This window comes from Zonotrichia leucophrys, chromosome 12 (assembly GCF_028769735.1).
Source record: "Zonotrichia leucophrys gambelii isolate GWCS_2022_RI chromosome 12, RI_Zleu_2.0, whole genome shotgun sequence".
NCBI classification, from domain to species: Eukaryota; Metazoa; Chordata; class Aves; order Passeriformes; family Passerellidae; genus Zonotrichia; species Zonotrichia leucophrys.
The window spans coordinates 10,099,416-10,122,686 of record NC_088182.1 but is presented as its reverse complement, the minus strand read 5'-3'; the positions used below and the strand labels follow the sequence as shown (position 1 = coordinate 10,122,686).

Here is a 23,271-nt window from a genome sequence, read left to right as displayed (position 1 = left end):
AAAGGAGTGGGCTCAGCACACCCGGAGTTAACTCTGTCCCTGCAGGAGAGATTCGTGTCCTGGTGGCTCTGCTGGCTGCATCCAGCCCCTCCTGGCCCCACATTCCTCTGGCATCTCTGGCTGTTTCTGTCTGGCAGCACCATGCACCTGCATTTTGTCCCCACACACAAAACTCCAATGCCCTGCTGTAAGAACTGCACAAAAACAGCACCAGGAGGGCTTTGCCTGTGATGGAGCAGGGCTGTGAGGTCCAAGGCTGGGAGATGAGTACTGGTGCAGTCAGGGCTCTCCTGAGGGTGTTGGGATTTTTTATGTGCTGGGTTTATTTCTTGGTCCTTGGTTCCTGCAAGCATCTGAATGGAGAGCGTGACAAACCCTCCATCTTAATTCCAGTGCAAACACAGCTGTCTTTCCCAGGACTCTCTGTCAGAAGCCAAGGAGCTGCAAAGGCATCAGCCAGCAGTGCCAGTTCCCCTCTGCAGGGAGCTGAGCCAGCCCAGGACACCCAGGAGCCAGAGGAACCTGCAGTGGCTGACAGCCTGAGCTGTCACCCCACCAGTTCACAGCCACAAATCTCTGCACCCCTCTTGGTGGGCTGAATCTGCCAGAGCTCAGCAGTGCCCTGGGTGAGTTTTCAGTGTGAACCCCTCAGACAGGACTGTGATTGCAAAAAGCAAACACACACACACACACTGCTCTGTGCACACACACTCTCCTGCCATTGGCAAATTGGTCTCTGAATCATCCCCACACTTGCTGTGACTCACCCTGGACAGCCTAAAGTAAGGGTTTTCAGTCTGAAAAGCTGATGAAAGGCTGTGTGAGGGCACCTCATGGGATCAGGGCCACAGTCATGACACTGGAGCTCCATCTTGGACCTGGTACTGTCCTTCTGACCTGCCACTTGTTGATGTGGGGACATCTTTATGCTGGCTTCTGGTGGACAGGGAGGGAAGCTGAGCTCTCTTCCAGCATTTCTTTTGAATGTAATTGAGCAAGTTTCATTTTTTCCAGACCCTTTGCAGCATCCTTACTGCGATGTCTGGGATCTGTAGGCTTTTTGAAAGGTCCATTGTAACCTTTTCCACCTCCCAGCTTTGGAAGTCTCAGAGGCAAAGATCTGCCTCAGGTATGTTTCTAGGCTTGGTGATCCTTGCCTCAGAGATCCTTGCACAAGTCCACTCCCTTCAGCTTGCTGGCACTGAGCACATTTAGCTTCAGGGCATGGAGTTGTCCAGCCTTGAACCTGACAGTGGGGAATTCCTGCAGCCTGGTGGAGGAGCAGCCTGCCTGCTCTGCCTGCTCCTGTTTTCCCACTGTGCCCCTGAGCTCTTAATATTTGGATGAGCTTTGACTAAATAAATAGTTGTAAATTTATGGGCAGGCAGACTGATGGGAATCTGGCTGGGAAGGGCTTGGAGTTGGCCTTTCCTGGGAGAAGGAAGCAGGGTTTCTCCTCTCTGGAAAAGGCTGTAACAGCTCCACCACCCCTGGGTTCTGCAGCTACATCCTCAGCTGGGGTGGCTCCTCACTGTCTGCCAGTGCAGGAAAGCCTGGCCACACAAGCCACATCCTCTGGCAGCTCTGCTGAGAGGAGAATCATCTTGGGTGTTGAAAATGGTTGAGACCCTGGTTTTGAGGGTGTGAGTGTGTGTGGATTCCGTGTCGGCTTATTTTTCTGTCCCAGTTGAACGTGCTGTCCCGTGCCTCCTCAGGTTCTTCTCTGTGCTGTGGTGAGAGCTTCCTGACCTGCAGCAGGGCTCCCCAAGCACCAGCCCTGTCAGCAGCCCTGGCCTGGCTCTCTGGGGTCCTGCTTGCCTCCCTGTCTGTTGGCATGTCCCACCTCCCCTTCGCCTTTCCAGTGATCCATTGGAGCAAGGAATGGCAGAGAATGGTGTTCAGTGCTGCTGGCTGTGCTGCAGCCCTGGTCACTGACCCTGGGCTGGTGTCACATTGTGAAGCTGTTTTGGCAGCTGTGAGATGCTGCAAACCACAGGGCCCCAGGCTTGTGTGTGGTGGTGTGAGTCTGTTACAGGGCTGTGTACACAGACTGCGCTGAGCACGGGAGTGAGACCTGCTGTGCTGAGGAAGCCCCTGATTCTGGTGAGACCCAGCTTTTTTAGCATTGGATTTAATTTTCATAGACTCCCTCAGAGCAGCATCCAACTGGGCTTGAAGCTGTTTTCTCCCCATAGAATGTCTCTGAAGGTATTGCTGCCCCTGTAGTGGCTCGAGTGACAGATGAGGAATTCTCTAGCCTGGCCATGGCAGATGGGCACGTGGTGGTGGCTCTACCCATGGTACTGGTGCAAGGAGAAATGCCATCAAAGTTTTGGATCTTCACAGCAGTGCACAGGGCCTGTAGGTCCCTTCCCATCAGCCTGTCACCTGTGGTCCAGGGGGATGCTGAGGCCATGAGTCCTGGCCTCCAGTCACAACGTGCTCACAGCTTTTCCTTCTCCATGTAAATGCCACTTGGTTTATAGCCCTCCATCTCCTGGCTGCTTTCCCAGCTCCTCCAGGGAGGGAGCAGCAGCAGGTTGGACCCATCCCTTGCAGAGCTCTCTCTCCCTGTGAGCTTGCAGCCTCACTGCTCGTGTGGAACCCAACCCAAGCCTGCTCTCTGGCCAGATGTTGCCTCACTGACCTGGCAGGAAGATGTGTAATATCGACATGAGGTTCAAAGGTGATGTTTGCTCAGAACTGCCGGGTGTGAGTGTCCCCGGGGCTACCTTGTCTGTTCTAGAGGGCTTTCTTCAAAGCAGGGACCTGAGAAACCAGCACAAACTAGCTGGAGGTCAGCAGCTCCCCACCCCATTTGTTCTGTGTTTCCCTGCAGACTGGGGCTCTGCCTGCCACGGGATCCTCTGCACAGGCAGGGGAAGGCAGCGAGTTCAGTCCTGCACATATCTACAGAGCCAGGCCCTTCCTTTTGGCAGGGGTGCAGGGGTAGCATATTCATAGCTGGGTCTCTTCCAAATTTTCTCCTGGCAGTATCAGGGAGATTGATTTCCCTTTAGCTTAATAGGATCAGCAGACACAGGCACTGTGAGACCCAAATGAGGCTGAACTGATGCTGGTGGAGTTTTGCATCAGTGGCCCACAGCTGCTGCTGGGTGGTGTAGACACAAGCCTCCAAGTTCCCTTCTTCCTGAGGTCCCCATCTTGCTCACTCCCTGTGAAAAGGAAAGGGATGTCCCCAGAGCCAGCAGCCACCCTCAGGAAGGATTAAACGCAACAGCCACTCAGACAAGCAGCTAGCAGTGATCTGTTGTCCCCCAGAACTGCAATGGCAGTGGTGTTTGTGTCCTCTGCTGAACGGACAGGGCTCTTTGGTCATTACTAAATGCAGCAGAAACAGGCACAAGGGGCCGTGTGGTGGGACTGTATGTGCTGAAGGTGGTTCTCAGAGATGGTTCTCCCAAGTCTCCAGCAGGCTGTAATTCACTCCTCTCCTCCTCTGTGAGTCAGGCATCTCTTTAACTCTTTGTAAAGCCTCTTGTTGTGTATCTTGTGAGAGAGTCTCACCAGTTAAAGAGCTGTGTCATTGGGAAAGGCAGGACACAGCCCCCCAGCTGGCTCTGCAGGGAGCAGAGGGATGAGAGCCATGAAGCCAAGCCAGGGAGGGATGGCTGCATGCAAGGTGCTGCCTTGGGAAGAATTTGCTGAGTGTGCATTTTTCGTCAGATCAGCTGGTTGAGGCTTTCATCAATCCCAGATGCACAGAGCTGAGGAGATGGCTTGAGACACGTTCATCTGGCAGGCTGAGCCGTCTGACAGTGCTGTACCTGTGCAGGTGGCCTGTGTGCAGAGGGCACAGACAGCATCTGCCCAGAGCAGAGCTGAGTGTGGGCAGGTTCTGAGCAAGCCCAGCCTGGTGCCCTGCACGCTGGCCTGCCGTGGCCCCAGCAGCTGAGCAGGAGGCAGAGGCTGCTGCAGATGGTCCCTTGGCTTGGCTGGCAGCTCGTGGTGCTGTGTGAGCAGCTGTGGCTGCCCCAGCCTGCCCAGAGAAGAGCCTGAAGGGCTGGAGACACCACACCAGCAGGGTTTTAGGGAGAGGTGCATCTCTCCACCTTGCCCAGGGAAAATCAGCCCCTGCCCACCCTGACAAAGGGCTGTTTGCTGGTGCAAGGCCTTCTTGTGCAGTTCCTTCGGGCAGCAGGCTGCAGAGGAGGAGTTTATTGACAAGGAATGGAAATGCTGGCAGTTCAGGCTTGAATTATAAATGCAAGCAGCCAACTGGGGCCAGGAGAATGACAGGCGTAATGGGGAAGAGAAATTGCTCTTGGAAAGCTTCTAGCTTGGCTTATGGGAGGAATTAACCATTTGGAAACGGAGGACTGCATGGTACTTGCACACAAATACTTTATTTGCTCACAGAGGCTGTGTTCCTGCTGGATATTGTTAATTTTCTGTTGCCTATAAAGATCTTAATTGTAGTCCTTGTGACAGTAGAGACCTGGGGACCCTGCCCCAGCAAAACACATCCCTCCAGCTGCAATGCCTGTGATCTTTCTGTAAAACCTTCCTGGCTGGTACCAGGTGAGCAGAGCCTCCTGCTGCTGAGGAGACATGAAGGTTTAGGAAGAACCCCTGCACAGAATGGGGCAGAGTGTCCAGACCAGCTGCCATTGGCTCTGTTCCTAATATGATCCCCACAGACCGTGCTGGGGCATTTGGCAAGCTCCTTGAAGCAGCTGGATTCCTTCTTTCCCTTTCTGCATGATTTATTGTGAGCTAACCCTATAACTGTCACCATTTTCCATCACTTGATTAGAGTTTCCCTGGCTGATCCTTGACTCGACTAAATGGGAATAAGAGAGCCTTTCTTGTAAACAGAGCCTGAGCCATCCCCACCTCTGGGGAGGAGGGAGCCACAAAACCAAGGTCCAGCTGTGCCAGCCCCTGAGCCTGGGTATGGCTGGTGGCACTGTGGTAGTCCAAGAGCTGTGAGTGAGAAATGAAGAAAAATTATCTTTAGAAACATAAAGGCAAAGTAAGCTGTGCAAGAAAGTGGGAGCCAAAAGAGGAAAGAGCTTTCATGAAGCTTTATAGAAAACAAGGAGGCTCTTCATGTAATTTTAATATCTTCCTAATGGCAATGGCAATAACTTCTTCCTAAGTAAACTTTCCAGGATCTTGAGCATCAAGAGTAATGCACAAGTGGTTTTAAAGCATGTCCAGAAGCCAGATCTCTGAATCAGAGTCACTTCTGGAATGAATGGCAGCCAGTCCCTGCACTGGCTTCGGTACAGCCAGCACTCCCTTAACAGTAGGCATCTGGCTGAAGCCTGGACACACCAGGGATTTCAGATTTAAAAGGTCTCTTCCAGACAGTTAAAAGCTGAGAAGCATCCTGTTAGGGAAAAAAAATAAAAAAGGAAAGGCAAAAAAGTAAAGTTAGAAAGATAATTATTTTCCTGCCCGATGTGTGTGACATGCAGTAGAAATCTAAACTAGTGCAGGATGTTCTGACCCCGTCTCACGTCAGGAGTTTAATGTTCTTTTTGTGGCAGCTTAAAAAAACATCCATCAGATGACACCCCTTCAAACCCCAGAGCCACCTCTGTGGCTGCTGCCTGGGCTTTGTGAGCAGCAGATGGGAGGCAGAGACACAGAGCTGGCTGCAAACCCTCAGTGCTGGATCGTCCCTCAGCCTGCTGAGCTGCACAGTGCTGAGTGTGCACGGCAAATATGGAGCTCTCTGGGCTGGGTTTGTCATCCAGGCACGAGGAGCAAAACACACACAAATCCATTGTCTCTTTTGCCCGTCCAAAGGGCACTCACTGATGGGGGCTGCACGCAGGGTCACACTGGCTTTGCTCATCTGGGGGTTCTTGTATGCTGTGAGCAGTGAAAAGTCAGATCCAAGATTTCCAGTTTCTGCTAAACCTGCAAGAGTATTAATAGAAATGGACAGTGGAGATTATACTGTCAGCAGTGCTTGCTGTATTTCTTTGGAGCACTTTCAGCAGAGATCTCTATTTTTTTAGTGGTTTGGAGCAAAACCCAAGTAGCTCTGAACATTGGAGCACTGCCTTCCTCCCTCCCATCCCACATCCCACGTGGTGCTGAGCAGGACACGCAGGCTGTGGTGTGGCAGGGGCTGATCTCACCCAGCAACCCACAGTCCTGTTTCCAGCCATCAACTGTGCCGAAGGCACAGCAGATCCTGGAGAGTGGGAATGAAAAAACTGCCCCTTGGAGAGGCAGTTCTGGATCTTCTCAGTGGAGGAAGGAGTGGTGATGTGAAATAAGGTTTGGTTATCACGTTTCTGCAGTGATGGCAGTGCCAGCCCCATGTGTGACCTGTCAGAAGGCTCTGTGCAGGTGTGACTCCTGGAAAGGAGCATGGCTGGGATGTGTTCAAGCTAAAAGAGAAGATCCTGACCTTTGGTGGCCAGGGGGACAGCCATGAGGAGCCTGTTGCTGGGAGGGTCAGGTCGGTGCAGTGCCCACTCAGGAGGCATCTGTGCCCTTCTTGGCACAGGGGCACTGCCTGCCCCACAAAGGTTGCCACAGGTCTTGAAAGGCTGGGCTGAGGCATTTTCTGATGAAAGTCAATGTGGCTGTCTTGAACTGGATCCAGATGGAGAAACCTGAGGTCTGGTGGCACTTGGTGCCAGTGGCACCTCATGCTGCTGGCCTGTGCCCCGTGTTTGCTGTCTGTGGATTTATTGCATCTGGCATGAGCCACTGAGTGTGGAAATGGGTGTGGGTAGGTGACAGTCATGAGCATGGGTCACTGCAGCCCCAGACTGAGGAAGCAGGGATCATCCATCTGCCTCTTTGCAGGCTGGAAACCATGTGAGTTTTTTGTTCAAATTTAATATGTCTGGGGCTTCTGTGCTGTCCCTATGCCTGTCAGCCCTCAGATTTCTGTGTGAGAGAGTGTGCTGTGAGTAATCTGCACTGTGTGCTGGGACAAGTGCCCCAATACCAGACGGAGGTGATGCAGCTCTGCTGCCTCTCCACCCCCCACTGCAGCGTGCCAGAGGCATTCCAGTCCCATGAGCCCCATTTGCAGGGATGCTGCCTGCAGATAGATGACTGTGCACAGATATCAGGGATCTTGGGCACAAGTGCAGGCAGGTGTGCTTGGATTTTTGGTCCCACCTCAGTCCCCTGAGGCTGTGTGTTTCCATGCTCAGACATTCACCACAAGCACTGCTGCTTCTGGCAGGCCTGGCTGCTCTGTCTGGCTGGAATGAGAGCAGGACATGTGCTCACCCCTCTCATGGCTCTTCCCATCCATCACAGCTCTGAACCTTCTTCCATGCCCTCATTAACACCTCTGAAGGCAGCACACCCCTTGTCCCTCTCTTGCCCATGGGCTGCTGCCTTCCAGCCTGCAGCCACATCCCTGGAGGAGTGAATGACTTTTCCTGCTGAAGGCAGTGCCGTCCATTGAGTTATCCATGTAAAACAGTGACTCATTGTCCCCTCTTTCTTTGGAGAGTGTTTCTTGGCTGGAGGAAGGCTGGTGTTAGTGCCAGGGAGCCTGGCTGCCATTACCACCCAGCTGTGCCACACAGCCCTGGCACTCTGGAGAGGCTGCAAGGAGGGGATTGCTGAAAACAAGGGTGTTCTTTTCATGGGGTGACACCTCCTGTCCAAAGGAAGCAATCTTGGACATCTTGCCTGTGTACACCTGGTTATGGTGAGGTCCAGGGATCCCCAATACTTTCACGTCTGTGTATGTGTGTACTGTGTGGTTTTGGGTGGAAAATGCTGCCATTAGGGGATGGTGGCTGTGGAGCATATGCAGTTGGTGGAAGGAGTTTGGAAAATGCTCCTTTCCCTCTTGGCTAGGAGATTTATACTGCTGTGCCTCCTCAGAAGTGCCTGTGTCACCTCAGTTCAGTGCCTGTGGAGCCTTCTCTGAGGCTGTGGCTGGGAAGGGGGTGCTGGGGTGCTTCAGCAGCAGAGATGTGGGATGGAAATGAGTCCTGGGGCTCCTTCAGGAGCCATCTGTGACTGCTGGGAGTTTGCCTTAAGTAGCTTCCCAGGATAACAAGAGAGTCATTTGTGCAAAAAGGGGAGATTTCTGGGGAGGAAGGTGTGTGTGACAGAGACTGGTAGGATCCCTCCACTGGCTCCACAGGAAAGTGATGTATTATAGGTACTGGAGAAGAGAAAGATGATGGACCATGGTGCATCCTACTCCTGATCTTGCCCTGCAATGGTACTTTATAACTGTGGCTAAAACATCACTTCTGTGTGAGCCCAGTGCCTGTGGAGATGCAAACCCACCCTCTCCATATGCAAACACGACTGAGTTCACCCATGTGGGCTGATGGGAGAGCAGATTTGTCATCCCCTGCTGCAGTTCAGTGCACGTGGGCTGTTCTCTGTGCAAACCTGTCATGCACAGGTCCTGTCTTGCCCTGCTCAGGTTGGCCCTGAGCTGCTTTCCTTGTGGTTTTTCCCTCAGTGTTGTGGGTAACCTCCTCCCAGTGTATCTCTATTTCCAAGTGCTGGGTGTGAGGGGAGGTGGGGGGGTTTAATTACTTGGTTTGGCTGTTTCAAGAGCACTAGGGGGGATGGGAGAAAATGTGCAGCTCTGGGAAAAAAAGCCTGAGCTAGGTTTTCAAGCACCCCTGTGTTGCTGGGACTCAGTTCTGTCTGATCCAGCCAAGTTCAAGTAATTTGGTTTAATTTCTGCTAAATTAATTATCATTAAGTCAAGAGCTACCAAATGGAGCCCCTTTGCCATGGGGATTACCAGGCTGACAAAACCCAGGCACTGGCTGTGTTACAGAATAGAATTGTGTGGCCCAAAACCAAGCTAATGAGGCAATTTCTGAGCCTGAGAGTTAGGGTGCAGTGCTGGTGAAGGACACTTACCCTGTGGTTTCAGAAGGACCCCTGAGCTTCCTGGTGCCATGCCATGCCTGGGGGCTGTGGCTCAACTGGTGACATGGAGGAGTGAATCATGAGATGGCTTAGCAGGGCACAGGGATGTGCCTGCCTGCTGATCTGCTCAGGGAGGCACAATCACAGAGATCCTGCCCTTCTGATACACTACATTAGCCTGGCTGGCTTATCTGGGAAGGATCTGCTCCAGGAGCCCTGCAGGGTGCAACCAGCCTGGCCCTTGGCTCTGCTCTCATGTGTGAAAATGCTCTGGAGCAAGCCATGGGGAAGGCTCTGCTGCTCCCCAGGATGCTCCAGATTGTGAGTTGTCTGTAGGGAACAGGAGGGGAGCTGGCAGGGGAAGGGCTGTTGGAGAATTATTCCTGTTCCCTAGCAAGTGAGCTCAGACAGACATCCCCAGCAGACTCCCTGCTGCCTGTACCTCAGCAGAGAGACATGCAGGGCAGCCAGCCCTTCCCAGGGCTTGGCCCACACAGCCAAGGGCAGGAATAGCTTGGGTTATACATTGCTGCTTGTTCAGCAGTGAGGAAAACACTGGAGGAGGCCAGTGGTGGTCTGCCTGTGCCCACACTGAGTGGGGCTGTGTTAGGTGGCAGCCTCTTACCTGTGTCAGTGCCGAGCCCCTGTCATGAGGCAGAGCAGGCTGAACAAGCATAACTGGGGAGAAAAGCACCATGAAAAGAGAAGCAATGGTGGCAAAGGCCACAGAGGCATTTCCTGAGCTACAGAGGATGTTGGTCTGGAACAAGAAATGGATGTTTGTATTGTAAATATCAGAGTTGCAGAGTTTGCGAGTTGCTGCCAGCTCCCCTCCATCACTCCTGCTCACCACCCACTGGCACAGCCCCAGGAGGGACAAAAGAGGTCAAGTACAGCATTTGCTCCACAGGGATCTGTTCACTGCCCCCTGGAAGCTGTGCAAGGTGTGGGCTGTCATGGGTTGATATCTGAGCTCTGCTCTTCTTGGGGAGCTGTGCTGTGCCTGGGAGAAACCCAGGGAAAAGAGCAGAAATCATCTCTTCTGGGTGCTCTCCAAAGGGCTGATTGCTTTTTGCCATTGCTTGTGCTTGTCTGAATATTGCTGTGACATGTTCTCTCTCCCCAAAATTCTTTCCTGTGCATGTGCTCTGCTGCCAGTTACCTGCCAGAATGGGGCATGGATGCTACCCAGTCCCACTGAGTGTTCTGGGTGCAGAATGAGCCCAGCCACTGACATCTCCTTACACTTGCAGCTCCCCAGGAGAGGTGGTTGTGTCTGAATTCACAAACATGAAGGATGCATTTAAGCAAATCAATCATGTGGCTCTATTGGATTTCTTTGCCTAAGCTTTTTAATTAAGCCTCTGTTGTCTACATCCTCGACTTTCTAGATGCAGTAAAAATGAGCAGTCACAAGAATCTAGGGAGATTTGATTGTCTCTTTGAAGCCAAAAATTTGATTTGCTTTTGGAGCCAAAAAATTCCTATTCCCAAATCAAAACCTTTCAGAAAGAATTAAGATAGGAATAATTCCCAAAGGTCCTGCCTTAGCTGTGTGAACACCAGAATTGCCACACAGTTCTTCACAGCCAGGAGTATGATGTGAGAAAGCAAACAGTCACTTATTTGGTCATCTTGTCCATCAGAGAGAGGTCACTGCCTTCCACAGCATTAAGGCAGTAAGTGAGTCTGGAGTTCTCTGTGGGATTCTGGTGTTGGATTCTCACATCACCGTAGATTTGAAAAATATCTGTCTTTTAAAAAAATCCAAAACACCAAACAACAATCAGCCTTTGTGTTTAGGCAGAAATTAAGGAAATGCATTCTCTACCAATAGGAGCCCAAACATAAGAGCCAGAGCTTCCTAGAATTAAACTTTTTTCTGGAGACAACACTGACCCTATAGCTCTGATCCTTCCAGGCAGGGCTCTCACATGGACCACTGAACACTGCCCAGGGGTCCAGCTGGTGCTTCCATGTGGGATTTCTTGGCCTCCATGTCCTGGATCCTCATGCAGTCTGTGTGTCTGGCTGCATGTCTCAGTCTTTGCTATCAAACCAGGAGGGAAAACTGAGCTCTGACTGCAGTAACTGTCTGGGTCCATCACTGCTGCTGCCAAGCTCTGTTTTCTTTTTCTTTCTCTTTCTCTTTTTATTTTTTGTCCTGATTGGATGTTAAAATCGAAAATTGGAGACATTTAGCTAGGGTTTGGCTTTGACTAACACAGTCATAGTATCCTCTCAGAAATTCTATGGCAGGATCCTTCTGGGTGCATTATTTTAGCAGTGAGGAGCCTGTCTTTGTGGTCAAGGGTGAGTGAGCCATCACTGCTGAGGCTGAAGCACTCACTCATTGCCCCTGGCAGGTCCTGGAGAGGAGTCAGCAAGGTCTGGAGAAGCTCATTGCTGTGCCTACAAAGAGATCCAGGTCCTAATTTCTGGCTCTTCCAGTGATGACTTAAACCAAGTGCTAATCTCTGTACACTGTAGAGCTCTGGGCATTTTAACCCCTCTGTAATACAGTTATTTGTTTCTCTCTGTACACTCTTCTTTCTCCCATGAATGTAGTTCAGCTGCTCACATGCCACGTGTGCCAAGCAGACAGCTCCTGTCACCAGTCCTTTTTCCTTTGTTCAAGTCAGAATCCATTGAAAATATCACCTTCAATTTCAGAACTTTTTCTTTGGTGTGGGAGAGAGCATTCCCTTCCAAGAGGGAATTCAGTTCTCCCCTGAGAACTGACTCTTCCTACAGAACAAAGCAGCACCTCTCCCACTGCCCTGCTGGCATTTGCAGGCTGTAATTTACACTGATCATTTCAGGCACCGCAGGTATTTTTTTCTCTTTTTTTAGGTTTTGCACAGACACAACAGGAAGCAAGGCTGGGGCTGTGAGACAGCAGTGGGGAGGCAGTGGTGGGGTCAGGATTAGTTCCTCAGGGTCCCTGGGGTGCCTGCTCATGTGCAAGTACATGTGCTGTCTCTTCACTTCCCTGGTCTGGAGACCACTGATCATCTCCAGGTGTTCACCCTCTCCAGTGTTTCATATTGGAGACCACATGTGGAGTGTTTGGCTTCTTGTGGCCTCAGGGTCCAGCCTGGAAAATATCTGAAAGCTTCATCCTCAAGCCCAAAATGAGTTGGGATTTCTCCTGCTGCATCCCAGCCACCCACATGCTGTCCTGCATGTGGACCCCCTGCCATCCTCTCTGCTGGCCTGTTCCCAGGGGTGATCCCAGCTCTGCTCACGCACACATCCAGCCCATGCACCTCAGGAGTCCTGGGGTCACCTGGCAGCCCTTCTCAGCACCTCTGGACCTGCCTTGGTCCCGGAGAGCAGAGCTGTCAGTGCTGCAGGTGAGGGTCACCAATGCTGTGGATAACAGCATATGGATAATGCTTTTTTTTTGCTGTGATGGCAAATATCTCACCTGATTTGTTTCAGGGCTTCACTTGCCTTTTTTTATGACTGGCAGCTGATGTCACACTGGCAGCTGATGGCCCAGAACTAATGCATCTGGGACCTCCTGCCACTTCCAGCAGCAAAGTAGCCGAAACTGCTGAATTCCAACATTGTGAAATTAAATCCTATTAAGTTTCCACTCCCCTCATCCAGGATGAACTTCAGTTTCCCTGTTGGTGTTTGTCTTTCCCTGCCATGGCAGCCTTTCTCAAGTCTTTGTCCATCATCAGTATCTTTCTGTTTTTATGTCAACTTCTTCTCAATGTATTAATCCCAAAGCTAATCTGGGAGATATTTTTCTAGAAATCTGCCTTCTGCCCAGTATTTCTCATTTAAGTGCCACCTGCTTTCTTGTTGCTTGCGACCTTTACAGCTCACCTTCTAAATTTCATCCTCTCTGACTGAAGAGGATGAAATCCTTGTTTCCTGTGCACTGTTGTCTCTCTTGCCCTGTGTGTATCTGGGTGAGGATCTACCACATAGGCTTGATCTACAGAAACAACTTATTTACAGACAAGTTTGCATGGGTATGAGCTGTGTCTGGTTAGTGCCATGTTGATTTTCATTCTAAGTTATTTGAACCCACATGTTTTAATTGCTTTCTTTTCTTCAGACTGTTTTCTAAAGCCTGGGTAATGCTGATGTCAGCCTAGCAGGCTTGTTGCTGCCTGAATCTTGTCTCTAAGCCAAACTCTTCAATTCACACACTGGATTTGCTGTTGTGGTTGCAGAGAACCTCCCTCCTTTTTTAAGAGTCTGTGCAGCCAAAGTAGCATATTCTTTCACTTCTTCTTCCAGAAGTCTGGAACAGGCATGATCCAGTCTTTCCCTCCCCTCACACATGTCTGGCTGTCTTTGCAATCAGCTAGTACACCTAAATATTCGCAGCTTTAAAATCTATTCCCTTTTCCAAGGACAGCTGGCAAGACATTGAAGCCCCAGATCCTGCTGTGGTGTTGATGTCACACTGTAAGAGAGTGTCTTCAGCTGTGGTGGGACAGCACTGAAATCTGGGGTACAGGAGGAAAGAAAGGAAAAAGTGTGATCTCTTTTTAAGCTCCAAAAGAAAGTCTGAAAGCCCTTGTAGCACAGCAGACTCAAAAATGTCCCTGAGCTTCCTTTCAGGCTCATCTTAGTGATTTCTGCTCAGTGTCTCTGCCTTAGCACAGAGGCTTTGGTCTCGTGCTCCACATCACTCCTATTCCCTTGCCTCATACTTTGAAGATTTAAAGGACAAACGTGATACTTCCTTCTACCTGTGTCAGTGAAAAGCACTTTAGATTTGGATCACAGACATGCACTGTGTTGATACTTCTCACCCAAACAGAGATCCTGCAGTTGCCAAGGTTGGTGTTTTTCCCCCTTTAGAAAGTTGATATGCCTTGGCTGAGTGATGTCCCTGCTTTCAGATGCAATTGTGGCAATGCTAAATTTCCAAGGATTACCACTGCCTGTGGTGGAATCTGGGAGCCTCAGTAACAAGCTATAAAGTCAGGAGAAAATCCAAGATGTGAAGATCTTGGCAGCTCCTCCACGATGGAATATCCTGCTGTACTCAGGGCCATGGTGCCAAAATGCAACACAAACCATTAACTCACTCACATGATACTCCCTCCTCAACAGTCTCATTTATTTCAGTATTCCTTGGCCTTCCCAAACTTTTTGGGAGTCTCAGGGGCATTCCAGAGATTGGTAAACCAAAAATGGGACAGGGAATGGGATGCCTGGCTTGCTCTCAGCATGAATGAGTGGAATAGGAGGGATGTGTAAATTCCAGCCAGCATCTGGCAGCAGGGAGGGCTGGGACAGGAGTGTGTGAGCAGTGATGCTGCAGGTGCTGGGGCTGGTGAGCAGGGGGTGTCCACAGCTTGGGGTCACAGGGCAGGGCTGTGTTGGGTGTCAAAGGCTGATCGTAATGGGGTGGACTCCATTAAATCACTGTCTCCAGCCTGCTGCTGGCTCAGCCCTGGCCTGCCTACCACTGTGATCCCAGATGTTTTGGGGATGCTTTGGGTGCAGACAGCCTGGACTTGTCTCTGTTCACACACCTGCAGCTGCTCTGACCCAGCCTTATGGAGAAAGGACTCTCCATCCCATGGGACACTGCAGATGCTGCCCTCCTCATGCTGCATCTGCCCCAGGGCTTAACCCTGGCTCCAAAGCCACTATCCTGGCCCAGCCAGGATCCCAGCTGCTTTTCTCCTCGGGATGGTGCGTGTAGTGTGAGCAGACAGTTTCTGAGCGGGGAGACTTCCTGCAGTGGAGCCCTGTAGAAACCCAAAACCTGCTGCCAGGCCAGGCCTTGCTCTGGAGGGTTTGGCAGTGCCTGGGCAGGGATGGTGTCACCGCTTTGGAGCTCAGAGCTCAGGATGCAGCCAGTGCTGAGTGCTGGTGCCTTCCCCTGCCAGCTCAGCACTCCCAGCCTCCTCCAGCTGCACGGGAGCAGCCTGGCAGGGAACTTTTTTCCATTTTTTTTAATCTCTTCCTCTTTTTTCCTGGAACTCTGTACAGCAAGAGCATAGCAGGGATCCCAGGGGGTTTGCTGCTATCCAGAGAAGATGCCTTGTTCTCTGCCAGATCTTGCTCTGGGGAAGGGCTGGAGGAAATCCATTCTGCAACATTTCTGCTGGGGCTGTTGGCAGGAGCCCTGTGAAGTGCAGCAGCCACTGGCCAGGATGGTCCCTCTGAAGAAAAGAGGGCTGAATAGGTCAGAGCATGGCTGTGACCTGCCTGACCTCTGCTCCCTCCCTTCTTTGCTGCAGATTTGCCTTTTGTTGAGCCCAAAGAGCCTCCTACCAAGCCAGCACTCCTCCAGGGCTGTGACCTGACACTGCAGCAGGCACTGAAGCCGTTCCCTGGGACGTTTCCTCTCTGCCCTGTGCAGCACCAGCACGAGCTATTTGCATTTCTAACAGCCTTAAGTCAGCCTGAACCACCCAGGGTTTGCTTCTGTCCCCATGAGAAAGGTTCTGGCTGATGCACGTGTTAATCTCAAAAACAAACGCCTCCACATTGTTTGTACTAAATATAGGAGCAGTGTCTGCTGCAAGGCACTGCCAGCCCTCTGCAGGGTCACATCCAACAGGAGTTTATCAGCCCCAGCCCAAGGGGAAAGGGGCTCAAGTTCAGAGCTCTCTGTTTGCAGATGTGAGCTGCAGTGAGTGCAGTTTTCAAGGTCGATCTCATTCCCTGTCATTTGCAGAGGGCTGAGTCTGGAAATGTGAACCGGGGCTCCTCTGGGATGAGCATGTCAGCCCAGCACTGTACGTTGGACTTTCTGCTTATCTCTCACTGGCACAGATGCTATTTCACCCTCCTGTGGGGTAACTGATACAGAGCATTGAGGAAGAAACTGTACCTTCTTCTCTTGAGCCACATCTTGATCAATGCAGCGCTGCAGGAAGTGTCATTTCCACCGACGCGCAAGCGTACAGGCACTGCTGATGAAATTTTGTGAGGTCAGGCCGTCATTTCCTCCCTAATTACAGCTCCAGGAATGAATAATGTTTAGCTGAGACTCTGGTGACTCTGTGCTTTGGTGCAGTTTTCATTTAAGCAAAATGCAAGCATGTCGAAATGAACACAGGGTCTGGATTTTTCCTTCTGGTTATTTTGGTTGTACGGATGCCATCTGCGACTTGTGTAACAAATGTGGGGCTGTTTGGTGACGGTCAGTGAATGAAAAGATCCGGAGCCCCAAACTGTCATGCAAAAAGCTTCTGTTAGAAACCTTCATGTTGCCAGAAATGTCTAATGGCAGATGATTTTTCCAGGAACTTGGAGGACTGGAAGAGCCTCCCAGGCCACAGTCTTCTGAACAATATGTCCTATCTTCCCCTTCAGAAAAAAACCAAAATTCTCCATTTTAAAACTCATGGTGTGATTCCTTCTGTGGAAGCCAACTCCAGGGCTGCACAACCCCCATGGTTACAAACCTTGTAATGTGGAAATTGTCGTGGCATCCTCTGCCAGTGGAGAGAGTCAGAGCCAAGCAGCAGAGGGTGGGTGAGTGGTGGGAGAGCTGCTTGGAAGTGTTGCTGCAAGGGAGAGCCTGTGCCCCTGCCACGGCTGGCTCCATGTGTTGTGTTTGGGATATCCAGGCCTCATGGTTCTGCCCCCACTCTGCTGGAAACAGGTCCCTGAGGGCACCTCAGAGGCTGAGCTGAAGCAGATGCTTCCTAGCGTGGAAGGGGTTGCATCCCTAAATAATTTATGAGCACAAGAACTTGGGCAGCTGTCACTGATTGGGTTTCTGGTGCTGCACTTATAGCTGGCCACATCCAGCCTTGGGTTTGGTGCTGCTGCAAATGGACCTCCAAAATGAAACAGCTGATCTGCAGGGCAGGGAGGGCAAGGGCTGCCTGGGTGTCTGTCTGCAGCTTCAAACACCAGAGGAGATGCTGCTGGTTTAGAAGGGATGGAAAAAAATATAAAAAGCAAATAAGAACTTCAATTGATTTACTGGTCAGACAAATCACCTGATCAATTTGTGTGCTCCTGTTTGTGTCTCTGAGGCTGGAAGTGCAAGCCCTGAGCCTGTGGGGGCTCAGCACAGAGCTGCCAGTGTTGGATCTGCCCTTCATCTCTGCCAGGCACAGACCCAGTCTCACCCCTCACAGGGCTGTGGCAATGCTGGCAGGGTCCTGTCTCCTCTGGGTCATTCCCTCAAACAAACAGCCTGGACAAAGTGGCATTTCCCAAAAGCATGTGGATCAAACTTTACCTAGTTGTTCTTGAAATTGTAATTGTTACCTTTGTTTATAGTGTTTTATTTGATAAAAAATAGGTCTGGACCTTTTGAATCCTAACTGCAGATTTTGTTACAAAGTGGGAGGGAGGAGCATTGCTTGAGCATCACTTCCAGAGCAAAATGGGTTTGTCTCTTCTTGGGAGAGGTTGTCTTATCCCAGCTTGGGCATCTCAAGAGAAGGCAAGGGAAGCAGATCCTTCCAACCCCTCTGATTTTCCTCTCTCCTTTTTCAGTCTCTGAAGATCTGAGATCCACCTGGCAAGGCAAGGCTGGTCGCAGCCCACTCCAGGCCCTGTATGAGAGTGACCAGGTAAGGGGGCAGGGACAGAGAAATGCTGGGGTGAACATTGAGTGGGGCACTGAGTTCTGACCCTTTCTTCCACTTCTCTGGTGTGTGGGGCACTGTGCCAGCTCCAGCCACCCCCTGGGTCCTTGCAGCTGAACCTCTGACTGAGTCTAAAAGACAAGACCACACTGCTTGGGGGTGTAGCTTGATAAACACTGCTTATGGCCCTTGCTGGTACTTGGGTAAATGTTTTAATTACCAGTGGGATGAGCCATAGCTGGGCAAACCTGGGAGACTTTGCTGTCTGAACATTTCAAAGCCAACTCTGTGCCATCATAGTTGGGCAAGAGCTTCATTGCTGCCCTTCCTGAGCTAATAATTGGCAGATATTTCTGTGTTAGCTGCTATATGTACATGCACACACATAGGAATATGCACATATATATGTGTACATAGATATAGCTGGACTCAGCCATGGGGGATTTATAATCCTGGAACATCTCAGGCCTCTCCATCACTCTGAGCTGTGCCAGCTACACCTGCTGAGAAATGAGCAGCCAGGCACAGCCTGGGCAAAGGATCACTCCCCTCCAGGTGGGCTTAGTGGGTCCCTCCCTGTGCAGGAATCAGGGAATGTGTCCTGCTTGTCCCTCACAGTGGGGCTTGTGATCAGAGCTGTAAAATGTCTTTGTTTCTTTCTGCTGCATTTCCCCCCTGGGCAGGCAGTTTTCCCCTAATTCAGCCCCACTTCCCTTTGCAGAGGGATCTTCACCCACAACTTCCCTGCAGGAAGCCCTGTGGGAAACCACCCTCCAACGGGTGCCATGCCACGTGCCCAGCCACCAAACGTGCCCTGCATCTCCCTGTGTCCATGGGGCTGTCCTCTGCTGCAGCCCCAGGAGCAGAGGGCAGTGCTGGTGCCCCTCAGTGGGCTGCCATCCCTGCTGCCTCCCCATGCAGCCAGAGTCAGCTCTTCCCGCAGGTTTTGCTCTGTGTTAAGGTTGATGCTGTTATGTCTGTAAGCAGCCAAAGTACATTTGCTCTCTGAAAAATTACAAATATGGACTCCCTTGGCCGTGATGCCAGCAAAGCCTGACGCTGCTGGAATGTCGTGGTGCTATTTCCTTAAAAGTGATACTTAATTTCCCTGGCTTTTAAAGAGAAGGAAATGAAGGGAGCAATTTTGCTGTGAAATAACTGCAAGACATGCATTTATTCCAGTGGGCGGCTGCTGAAAAGTAGTCACATTTATTTGTTGCCATGCCTGCAGACAGTGTCTGTCTGTCCGTCTCTCTGCTCCAATAATTTTGAATTATGCAAATGCAGGGAAAAACACCTGAAAAAATCACATTATTAAAATACCTCTTTTCCTAAGCCCTTGCAAAAAAGGTTTTCCAGTTCTAAAAGCTGACTGGGAAGCTCCAAACAAAAGGAATTTCTGCTGAAAGGTTTGGCTGTGTTGCAAGGCAGCATGAGAATGCTTCTTCAGCTGTGGTTATAATCTCCCTAGGTGCTGTATTTTTTTTGTAACCTCATAGCCAGCAATGTCAGAGTCATACCTTGCTGGCAGTTAGCATCTGTTCACCTGAATTTCCTTTGTTTTGGCATTTTCCCTTATCATGTCTTTGTTAGAAGGAGTAAGGATGGGATGCTTTCTCCTGTCCCTGTTTCACATTACTGCCCATACAGGTTCCTGGAGAAAGTGGTCACTAAGGTGACCTGGATGAGGTTATTTCCTTTGTGGAAATAAGATCCAAAAGAGTCTTGAGTGTGGTTCATTCCTTGCAGAAGGAGCTGTTTGCCCAGGTGTTAGTGTCTCTCTGAGGATGACAGATCTGCTGGATCACCCACAGTTTGCTTTAGCAAATCCCAGCTCCTGGCAGGAGCTTTACAAGCACTTACAGCTGCCCCTCCAAACACCTTGTAAGCCCCCAGGGAGCAGTGAGGGAGCGCCTGAAGCCTGGCCAAGTGTCAGGATCTTTAGCTTGTCAGAGTGACTCCAAGAAGAGTTAGAAAGTCTCTTTACCCAGCCCAGAGCTTGAAGAAGGAGTCAGAGCTCCTCATTTCTTGGTATCAAGGTTGTTTATTGTATCTTGTCTGTAAAATTCTTTCTCCTGCCCTGCTGAGGTCCATCCAGCAAGACAGTTCCAGGCACTCTGCCTCCCCCCTGGGTGGTGTTATGTCTTTATACTAAAAACTACATGTACAATGTTTACAATTACTTTCCAATACCTATCACCTGTGTTAGACAGCTTCTACTCTAAACCAATCTTTAAGTGCCAACATCACAGCAGAAAATGGAGGCCAAGAAAAAGAAGAAGGAGAAAGGCTGGACATGCCCAGATCCCTCCATCTTGCCCCTCTGAGTCCCTATTCTAGAAACCCCAAAATCTACTTTTTCACGTGATAAATTCACTCTCATTCTACTTAATTTGTCATGGCTTGCAGATTTTCATCTAAGGTCAGTAACTTGCTCCACGGGTCATAGTCAAAACCACAGGGGCATCTTGGGCTCTGTGCCAAGGTCTCTGAGACCCCTGGCAGGGGTCTTGCCTGCTCAGGACAGCCAGAGGGATGTCCTGGGTTCTGACAGCCAGTGGTGTTCTTTAGCATCCCTGGGCAGCGGCAGCTCTCAGCAGCCATGCAGGCAGTAAGGCCTGCTCTCACCCTTCATTTGGAGTCGCCACAGCTGTGCAATGCAGAGCTGTTTGCTGTGGCACCCTCTGGCACTGGCAGGGCTGTTTGCAGCCCCAAAGTGGGAGCCACTCTGATGTTGGGAGGTGGTGGTCACTGCATGGCATAAAAGCCACAGCCCTGCAGGGTCAGGGCCACCCCCCAGGTTAGTGGGTGCTTGGTGCTGCTGTTCCCAGACGAGGCTGTTGAATGTTCCCAGCAATGAGGAACACAAAATTTCCCAACCCTTGTGAGCAAAGCCGGGACAGAGTGGGCAGGAGGAGGAGGGGACCTTCCCCTTCTGACTTCCTGGCAATGGTTTCCTTCCCCAGATGTTCTAATGACATTTCAGGATTTTTGGCGAAAACCATGACAGGAGAGGTCACGTCCCCAGATCTGTAAGGGGGTTTCAGCTGGGTCAGGGTTTAAGGGACTCTGGGCTTCTGGTAAGCCAGTGCAGCAGCTGCCAGCTCTTGATGTGAGGGTCCGAGGGGTTAAAGGACCATGTGTTGGTTGCTTGTCCCTGCGGCCAAAGCAAACTGTGACCAGAGCTGAGGCATCGGAGTGGCCTGTGTCCTGTCCCTCAGGAGAAGGAACCCAAAGCCCTCAGGAAGGGCATTGGCACTGCCTACTCAGCCTCTTGCTCCACTCCATCATACCTGCCACCCCACCTCATCTCCAGCTCCCCTCCTGCTCACCAGGCTTTGATCATCAGTGTTAGAGACCATTTCCATTTGCCTTTCCTTGGCAGAACATCCAGGCCATTTCCATCCAGCATCCCTGAATGTTCTGCTATGTTTCTGCCCTTGGCTGGGTGTTCACAGCAAGCACATGTGAGGCAGCAATGCCTCATTGCGGCAGGAGATATGCAGGGCCCTGTGCCAGCAAACAGGCTGTGCTTTCTGCCCCTGGGGCTGTGCTTTCTGCCCCTGGGGCTGTGCATCCCCCCAGACTAATGTGAGGGATAGCACATTAGCCCAGTGTGTGTGTGCTTTTAAAAAAACGCTCTGTTACTGACCCTCTCTGCACCACCCCTTCTTCCCTCACCCCCTTGGATTTTTCTCCTCATCCAGCTCCTCATCACCTTTTGTCCTTTCTTTTGATGCCAGCCTGTCCAAGGATTATGTGTACCAAACCAAGATGTGTTTAAAGTGAGTGCTGTCCCCAAAATCCCACATGGGTGACTGACCAGCCCAGCAAAGGGGAGGCAGTGGGGACAGTTGTGGACTGAGTGTTGTGTGTAGTCCACAGGGGAGGTAGTGGGGATAATTGTGGGCCGAGCGTTGCGTGTAGGCCACAATCAGCTTGGGCAAGCTGGTAACCATCTCTCTTGGGATTTTCCTCCCCAGTTTGAGCAGTCGTCCCTGCAGGCAGTTCACCAGCAGAGACGGGAGATGTTGAGCAACATCTGCAGCCGTTACACCCGCAAGCGGCGTCTCCTGCGGCCGGACGACTTGCGGCACTTGGTGGTGGACGACACACATGGGCTGCTCTACTGCTACGTGCCCAAAGTGGCCTGCACCAACTGGAAGCGGGTGATGATGGTCCTGACGGGGCAAGGCAAGTACCGGGACCCTCTGGAGATCCCCGCGCACGAGGCCCACGTGCCCTCCAACCTGCGCACGCTGTCCGAGTACAGCGTCGCCGAGATCAACGCCCGCCTGCGCACCTACCTCAAGTTCATCTTCGTGCGGGAGCCCTTGGAGCGCCTGGTCTCGGCCTACCGCAACAAGTTCACGCTCAGCTACAACACGGCCTTCCACAAGCGCTACGGCACCAAAATTGTGCGGCGGCACCGGCCGCAGCCCAGTCAGCGCGCCCTGGAGCGCGGCGACGACGTGCGCTTCGAGGAGTTCGTCTACTACCTGCTGGACCCCCGCACACAGCAGGAGGAGCCCTTCAACGAGCACTGGGAGCGCGTGCACTCCCTCTGCCACCCCTGCATCATCCACTACGACGTGGTGGGCAAGTACGAGACCTTGGCCGAAGACGCCAAGTACATCCTGCAGCTGGTAGGGGCCGATGCCAGCGTCAAGTTCCCGGCTTCATCCAAGACCACCAGGACGACGGACGACATGACGGCCCAGTTCTTCCAGGACATTAGCCCCTTCTACCAAAGGAGACTCTTTAATTTATACAAAATGGACTACTTGCTGTTCAATTACTCCATCCCCTCGTACCTCCGCCTCCGGTGAGGCGGGGGCTGCGGGGGAGCAGTGAGGGAGAGCTGGATAACTCTCACCTTGCCATGATACCTCTCCTCCTGCCTTGAGCTCGTCTCTTGGTTGACTTCTTCCCCGTGCCCTTTTGTTAGGGTCTGCTCCACCTCCTGATGCCTTGTTCGTGCATGCTCTGGAGGAAGAACACTTCTCAATACACTGGGGCTGGAGCTTTTCCTTCCCTTTCCCTCCCAGCCTTCAGTATCTACCGGGAATGGTGGTGGGACTGGACGCTTCTTGCCTTGGTGGGGACTTTCTTGTAACTAAGAGACTCCTCTGTAGATCCAAATCTTGGGAAGGCTCCTTTTTTGGGCAGGATCCCTTCAGGTCTTTCTCCTCCTTACTGGGCTGTTTGGGGGCAGACATGGAGTCTCAGGGGTCAGAGGGGAGTGTATCAGAGACTTGCATAGAACCAGAAATAAAGCAATAATTTAATGTAACTTTTTCCTTTTATTTAAAATTGCTCCCACCTTTTCTTTTTGTCTTGTTCTCTTCTTGTCCTTCATGCCATCCCCTACTGAGGAGGTTATAACACAGAGAGGTGTGTTACTCTGGCCACATTTTTATCCCTGGAGGGATTTTTTGTTCCTCTCCTTCCACGTGTTCTCAGCTGGGGTTCAAAATTCTCCAAAGATAGAGAGGAAAGGCTTGCAGCAGGTCCTCAGCAGGTCTTTTCCCTGAACTACCACAGCAGAGTGCCTGTGTGTGCATGTCTCTGGATTTCTGGTCAAATCCATTAAATCCAGGCCCCCACACCTCCCATTTTTGAAAGCAGGTGACAGCAGTTGTGAAGCCATACAGAGTGTAGGGGTGCAGGTGTCTGCTCTGATGAAATCACACCATCCTCAGTGTCCTGCCCTGGCCCTGCTGGTCAGGCAGGGCCCTGCTGGCACTGCTGGCTTCTCTTCCCAGGACAGCATAAAGTTAGAAAAGTTATAAAGTGTTTGGGGGAACACTGGGCTGGGATGTGGGAGATTGCTGTGGTAATGGAGAGGTAATGTTGGACTGGGAGGCCAGAAAAGTCT

At 51.3% G+C, this 23,271-nt stretch overlaps 1 protein-coding gene across 3 annotated transcripts in view; it reads left to right on the top strand.

Annotated features, from left to right (window-relative positions):
* The window catches only part of CHST13 (carbohydrate sulfotransferase 13), a 28,226-nt gene extending 5,545 nt beyond the window's left edge, over nt 1-22,681 (top strand). For 2 of the 3 annotated variants that reach the window (XM_064723885.1, XM_064723887.1), the window contains exons 2-3: nt 17,302-17,378; nt 21,377-22,681. In XM_064723885.1, the coding sequence (XP_064579955.1) occupies nt 17,302-17,378; nt 21,377-22,222 (923 nt within the window). In that variant the 3' untranslated portion in view covers nt 22,223-22,681. Of the gene's footprint in view, nt 1-16,195; nt 16,324-17,301; nt 17,379-21,376 lie in introns of those variants that run through there. The other variant, XM_064723886.1, reaches the window with a different exon arrangement.
* Nucleotides 22,682-23,271: the final 590 nt, after the last annotated feature.